General features: G+C 40.6%; 1 protein-coding gene across 9 annotated transcripts in view; it reads right to left on the bottom strand.

Annotated features, from left to right (window-relative positions):
• The window catches only part of LOC143285375 (kinesin-like protein KIF28), a 70,982-nt gene extending 63,918 nt beyond the window's left edge, over positions 1 to 7,064 (bottom strand). For 2 of the 9 annotated variants that reach the window (XM_076592600.1, XM_076592591.1), the window contains exons 1-3: positions 6,754 to 7,064; positions 2,996 to 3,330; positions 1,525 to 1,563 (exon numbers count right to left, since the gene is read on the bottom strand). In XM_076592600.1, coding sequence (XP_076448715.1) covers positions 1,525 to 1,563; positions 2,996 to 3,009 — 53 coding nt within the window. In that variant the 5' untranslated portion in view covers positions 3,010 to 3,330; positions 6,754 to 7,064. Of the gene's footprint in view, positions 1 to 1,524; positions 1,564 to 2,995; positions 3,702 to 6,753 lie in introns of all 9 variants that reach the window. The other 7 variants (XM_076592596.1, XM_076592599.1, XM_076592593.1 and 4 more) reach the window with 7 other exon arrangements.
• Between the last annotated feature and the right edge of the window lie 436 nt (positions 7,065 to 7,500).

Raw genomic sequence — 7,500 nt, forward strand, 5'->3', positions numbered from 1 at the left:
TCCCTCTCTCTCTCACACACACACACACAAACACACACACACACACACACACTCACACACACGCACAGTCTCACACACACACACACACGCACAGTCTCACACACACACACACACACACACACACACACAGAGGCGAACACGATCGGAGCCTAACTCTAACAACTAGAGGCTTACATCTCCACTGATCTGGAAGAATGACTCCGTGCGAAAGATTTCACGGCTTCGGTCAAGTTCTAACTTGCGCGCAAACGGATACCCATGAGAAGATTTTCGCCCTGGGATTTTTTTTGTTTTTTGTTGTTGTTGGTTTTGTTGTTGTGGTTGTAGTTGTTGTTGTTGTTGTTGTTGTTGCAGTGGTTGTTTTGTTGTTGTTGTTGTGGTGGTTGTTTTTGTTGTTGTTGTTGTTGCTGCTGCTGTTGTTGGGTTTTTTTTTGTTTGTTTGTTTTAACTTTTTTGTTTGTTTGTGATTTTCCTCTATATAACTTACAGAATGTCGCTTGCTTCCTTTTTTTTCTTTTCTTTTGTTTCTTTCTGCTTCTTCTCAAGAATAAAGACAGGTGTTATCCTTGTTGTATGTCATAATCGGTATTCATATATATATATATATATATATATATATATATATATATATATCTGTGTGTGTGTGTGTGTGTGTGTGTGTGTGTGTGTGTGTGTGTGTGTGTGTGTGTGTGTATGTGTGTGTATGCAAAACAGATTAAGATGGGTGGGTGTGAGCGGGGCTTCAAAGTATTGACAGGTTTTGTTCTGAGACAATCTGGTCATATCAGATGTCGGCAGCCGAAGATCACGCATGATGGTTTCGGATTTCGTATCACCTGTATGGCCGTTTACTGTGCAATATAATCAATCCACGGGTGTCGTCTCTTTCTTCTGGCTATGTGGCTGATTGATGAGGTTGGCTTTGTTATCGAATAACCATTAACGATACTAATACTGATAATAATGGATCATTTTTTTTATATATGACGTATAACATTGCGTGATACAGCTCAGTGCCAATCTACACACATCACTCACACAATTCATCAATTGGAACAGCACACCACCATAAACAGCCTCTCTCTCTCTCTGTCTCTCTGTCTCTGTCACACACACACACACACACACACACACACGTACAAACACACACGCACGCACGCACGCACACACACACACACGTACGCAGGCACACACACACACACCACAGAGTGATTTAGAGAGAGAGAGAGAGACAGAGAGAGAGATAGACAGAGACAGAGACACACACACACAGAGGCAGAGACAGAGACAGACAGAGACAGAGAGAGACAGAGAGAGAGAGAGAGAGACAGAGAGAGACAGAGAGAGAGACTGTGACGTAGCTACGGGAATGCTTTGCAAAAAGAAAAAAAAAAGAAAAAAAGACAGACATTGAATTTGTTAGTATTGATTTCGTCAAATATCACGTCAGACTTCCACACTCAACACACTTTACTAAAAACAGAGCCCACACACGCTTTCTGCTCTTTTTTGTCACTCACTCACCTCTGGTTAAAAGGGCGAACCCTGACCGCTACTTTGACCCTGAAAAAGGAACACACACACACACACGCACGCACGCACGCACGCACACACACACACACACACACACACGCACGCACGCACGCACGCACGCACACACACACACACGCACACACACACGCATACACACGCACACACACACACATACACACACACACGCGCGCACGCACGCACGAAATGGTTACTGATTATGGAAAGGAACTGACCTGTAGCATACATAACTGCTTTTTTTTTTATCTTTAAACATAACATGGCTAGCGATCCAGACCCCCAAACAAATAGAAATGCACTAAAATGAAGTCACATCGATCAATCAATCAAATTATGTGCGATCTATCACACACACACACACACACACACACACACACACACACTTCAGTACATAATCACACAAACCCTGTCACAAAAAGCGGTACATAACTATACAAAGTCTGTCACGAAAACTGTGTAACACAACTAAACAGAACCTGTCACAGAAAAAGAATAACCGATACACAACTATATAAATCATTAATATATATATATATATATATATATATATAAAACAAAAACGGTACATAACACAATCTGTCACCCCCAAACATCAACGTTACCTAACCATACACATTATGTCACAAAAAAGCACATAATCATGATCTGTCAGCAAAAACGGTACATAAGACTGTCATAAAGAAAATATATCGGTTTATATTCGTGTACCCAATCTGGCATTTAATTAATGGTACGTAATCCAGTATGTCACAAAAAAGTATATAATCGCACGCAATTTTTCACCAGAATGCTACGCAGATATGTATTTTAAAAACCCAACACCAACATCAACTGACGACAACAAGCAAACAAACAACAGTACAAACAAAAATATATAACCCTTATTTGTCACGAGAAAAAGACAGTACATAACCATTATATGTCACACACACACACACACACACACACACACACACACACACACACACACACACACACACACACAAAACGGTACAAAACTATTATCTGTCACAAGAAAAAGCGGTACATAACCATTATCTGTCACGAGAAAAACAACAACAGTACATAACCATTTATATGTCACATAAAAACGCTACATAACCATGATCTGTCACAAATGAAGGTACATAACCATTATCCCTTACAAAAAAAAAAAACCGGTACGTACAGTACATAACTGACAGTTTGTCACACATAAATACGGCACAGACATGCGATACACAGTCAGTCTGCCACAGTGAATGACGACACTTGATCATCATCATCAACATCATCATCATCAACAACAACAACAACAACAACACCACACACACACACACACACACACACACACACACACACACACAGAGACAGGGAGAAACTGAGAGAGAGAGAGAGAGAGAGACAGAGAGAGAGAGAGAGAGAGAGAGAGAGAGAGAGAGAGAGATTATCAGGGTTTACTTACGATTCTCCAGACATTGTGCTGTTTCTTGAAAGCGGAAACAATCTGTCTCGTGGACGAAACACACAGCGTGTTTTTTATACAACACGAAACTGGCCGATAAAAAGATTTTTTTTCTTCTTCTAAAGATGAAAAAGAAGAAAGAAAAATCCGTTCAACCAATCAGTTTAGTTCGTCACGTTGTCTGGGACACACACAGAGAGAGAGAAACACAAAAGTCACTCAAGTCGCCATCACGCTTCTCTGTTCAGATAAGAATTGCTTTGAAGTCTTTGTGGGGGTCGTTGCTGAGTTCTCAGTTCATGGCGAAGGACTGTCACAGACAATGCTGGATGACCCTGTGGAGTGATGGCCTAGAGGTAACGCGTCCGCCTAGGAAGCGAGAGAATCTGTGCGCGCTGGTTCGAATCACGGCACAGTCCCCGAAATTTTCTCCCCCTCCACTAGACCTTGAGTGGTGGTCTGGACGCTAGTCATTCGGATGAGACGATAAACCGAGGTCCCGTGTGCAGCATGCACTTAGCGCACGTAAAAGAACCCACGGCAACAAAAGGGTTGTTCCTGGCAAAATTCTGTAGAAAAATCCACTTCAATAGGAAAAACAAATAAACTGCACACAGGAAAAAATTAAAAAAAAAAAATGGGTGGCGCTGTAGTGTGGCGACGCGCTCTCCCTGGGGAGAGCAGCCCGAATTTCACACAGAGAAATCTGTTGTGATAAAAAGAAATACAAATACAAATACAAATAATTGGGTACTATGGTACTTTTCTTTCACTGCGCCCACGATGTGTAATTGCCCACTGTAGTTCTTTTTTTTTTTCTTTTTTTTTTTTTGGGGGGGGGGGTTAGTATACCAGTAGTTATAGAATGTTTATAAGTGTTGCTCGTTTTGTATCTAGAGTATGTTCGTTTTAATTACTTATTAATCCTTTGGTGAAAATGGGCGGAACTGTCAACATCAGAAGTATGTCCTGGGTGTAGTATATATGTGTATGAACATGACGTACGCTGCTTACTCTAGATTTTCGGTTGTTGTTGTTTTCACGTTCTACATAATCAACATTTACAGTGTTTAGCTCAATGTGGTCGATGGGGCTACTGAGTGCAGCAAAGTATATTAATAGATAGATAGATAAATAAATAAATAAATGAATAAATAAATAAATAAACAAACAAAGACACAAGCAAATAAATAGATAAAATAGATGAACAAATAAACTTTAAAAAACAAACAAAAAAAAAAACAAAACAACGCTCTGATCAAACACCATTCAATTCTGCCAACCGAACAAGCTCGACCAGGACCTATGAATGAACTGAATTATGTGTTCGTCACAAAGAGACATGGTGTGTGTGTGGCACCAATATCTGGAAACGACGTGAATTTAGCACTGCATTCATGTAAAGATTGAACCACACAAAGCCAGGACCTATACTGAGCGGCCGCTGGGAACAGGTGAGGTATTATATGTACGTTCTGTGAAATGGAAATCTATGAACTGTCAGAAACCTGGGTGGGGTACTTTGAAGCACAACTATAAATAGACGCTTTTTGTGGAAAAACAAACCTGGTTCTTTTTTTTGTATTCAAACAGATCTCTTTACACCCTAAAGAGCCAGGTCGCTCTTTTTGTACTGTCTGAAATGCCAGGTCGTTCTCCTTTTTTTTCTTTCTTCTTTTTTTTTTTTCTATGTAAAATGCCAGGTCACTCTGCTGTACTGTTTGAAAAGCCGGGGTCTCTGTTCTCATCATCATCATCACACACACACACACACACACGCACGCACGCACGCACGCACGCACACACACACACACACACACACACACACACACAGAGCTTCTCTCTGTCTCTCTCTCACTCTCTCTCCGCCTAACGTAAATACAATCGCCCACACATGGTGTATGGTTACCCCTTTCAGTTAGGGGCCTTGGCCTGATTTGAATAAAACTATAAAACCTTTCGCATTCGCATTCTCTCTCTCTCTCTCTCTCTCTCTCTCTCTCTCTCTCTCTCTCTCTCTCTCCATGTATTTTGCACCCCTTCATGAGGGGCAATGGCCTATACTTAAATTAATCATCCGTATTCACATCTCTCGTCTTCCTCCCAGAACAGTTTTATCACTGAATCATGTCCTTGCACAGAGGACTAACACACACACACACCTAAACCCTCATGATCATTACAATTTCTAAAATCAATTTCTCTTGTTGAGATAATCAAGTATTTTGTATTCTGGCTTCTTCGTCAGGTCGGTGGTGACCACCACTGTGACCAAAAAGACTGACGACACAGTGCAAGTGAGAATCTGGACTTCTAGGTCAACATCTTGTCAAGGAGGCTTACGATTGCTAATGCGCAGTATTATCGGCTGGTCTCTCAATCTGTATTTTTTTTGTTTTTTTTTTTAATACCTGAGTGAAGCCGAGTTCATTCGGTGATGACATGTCAGTGCACGATGATGAGTCAATGATACGATGGAAGAAGGCTGGTATGGATGGGTGTGCGGGCGGGGGAGAGAAACCTGTATACCTTCTTTGAACTGGCTGGTTAGTTTTTCATAATTTGAAACAAAAAAAGTGTTCTGTTTTGGTTTTAACATTACTTTTATTTTGAAGGTACTGTGTAGACCCGTGTCAGCTGAACAGCAAGGCTTACAAAAAGATGATGAAGACTGAAAAAAAAAAGTACTCTTCGTATCTGCTCTTCATACCACACTGGTTCGAAGATAATAATTGGACTGCTTACTCTTCGTCAGAACTAAGTTATTTTGCTACACACTGCGTAAACAAGTCTTTATACATCAGATGTAGGTCTACATTAAACACCACTGAAAGGTTTTACCCGAGCAATGACGAGTCTTTATCTTATATACCAAAATAAGTATTTGTATGTCATATAAGTAACATTTCACTTGGTCACTAAGAGTATACCCTTCTATCTTTAATGTGTTTCAAATGATAAATCGCTCATTTTCTGAATTAACGGACTACCTTTACATTTGATATTGTAACATGGGAGTTACATTATCGTATCATCAGTACCACCGTAACTTGGCTATCGGGTTCATGTCTTTAAATCATCCATCGTAACTTGTCCAGAAACACCACATATTCGTTGTTATATTAACATCCAAACTGTCTTTGTCTCTTTCAGAAGTAAGTCTTTATCCAGGCTAACTATCTTTAATGACGGATGTATATCTTTACGTCAGACATCGAAGTTGTCTTATAAATTCACATGTAGTCGGTGTTCACATCATACTACACACGCTGTTATCAATTATTTATTAGTCTTCATGGTTTACAAGACATTGTAAACTGTCTTTATATTACCAGAACTAGATACGCACACGGCATAGCAAGTAACGTAACTTACGTTGTAACATATTCCGGATTATAATAAATACTAAACATTGCGAAGTTTTTTAGGGATGGGCTGAACAGATGTAAGGTCTATAACTGGCAGAAATGTTATTTTACAAAGCCCACTTTTCAGAACACGACATAGCAGAGAAAGCGAATATCTAGTACTATTCGTCAGTGGGGGACAGAGCTTCACACAGGTTATGAAGAGATGAATCTACCTCTTTTCTTTCTTCTTCTTTTTTTTCCCCACAACACCTTGTTTTAGTTGATAAGTACTCATACACCTTACAAGTAAACTACGATGATGTTTTTTAAGGTATCAAAAAGTGTTCATCAAAACACTCTGCTGAAAGTTTTTTGTTTTTTGTTTAAATCAAAGTATCTTCAACTTACAGCGCCAGAAACACACTGGAGTTTGAAAAAACAAAGCCAAAGAACAAAGAAGGAAAGAATCACTCTCCAAGTCTTCCGACAGAAAACACCACCAACAAGAAACTTCCGACAGAAAACACCACCAACAAGAAACTTCCGACAGAAAACACCACCAACAAGAAACAAACTCCACACAAACTAACTGCCCGTCACAGTACAGGCGATGCCGTGTTGTATGTCCTCTTCACTGTACAGCAGCGAACTGAACTGATCCAGTCACAACAAGCACACTGAATCTCCTAATGCTCGCTTCGTCCGTCGATGTGTGTGACTGCTTTCAGCGAATCGGATCACACGCTGTGGTGTTGTTCTTTATCACGCTGCAGCCTTAACACGTGTTCGATTTTCCTGCGGAAGGAATACTATACCACGCACTAAAAGTTCAGAACCACTTTGCTTGACTGAATAGGGAATGCTTATTTTCAGCTGGTGGTTGCCGCCTGGGAGGAAGTAGCGTGAAGCCAGATGAGCTGCCTCTCCACAGAGCGGGGCAGCGTAGAGTTGACACTAGGGTGTGCAGACCATCGAGCTCAATAGTACAGACCCACTTTCGTCTGATTTCCGTGCAGGTTCCACGGTTATTTCTAGCGAGAACCGCGTGCGCATGTTTCCATTTGCTGTTTTCTTCAGATCAGAGAAAGGCTAAGATTTCGTCGCGAAAGGATTCTGAACAATTTCGGTGACTATTGTTTCAAGTTTACCAGATAT

Source organism: Babylonia areolata, chromosome 9 (assembly GCF_041734735.1).
Source record: "Babylonia areolata isolate BAREFJ2019XMU chromosome 9, ASM4173473v1, whole genome shotgun sequence".
NCBI classification, from domain to species: Eukaryota; Metazoa; Mollusca; class Gastropoda; order Neogastropoda; family Buccinidae; genus Babylonia; species Babylonia areolata.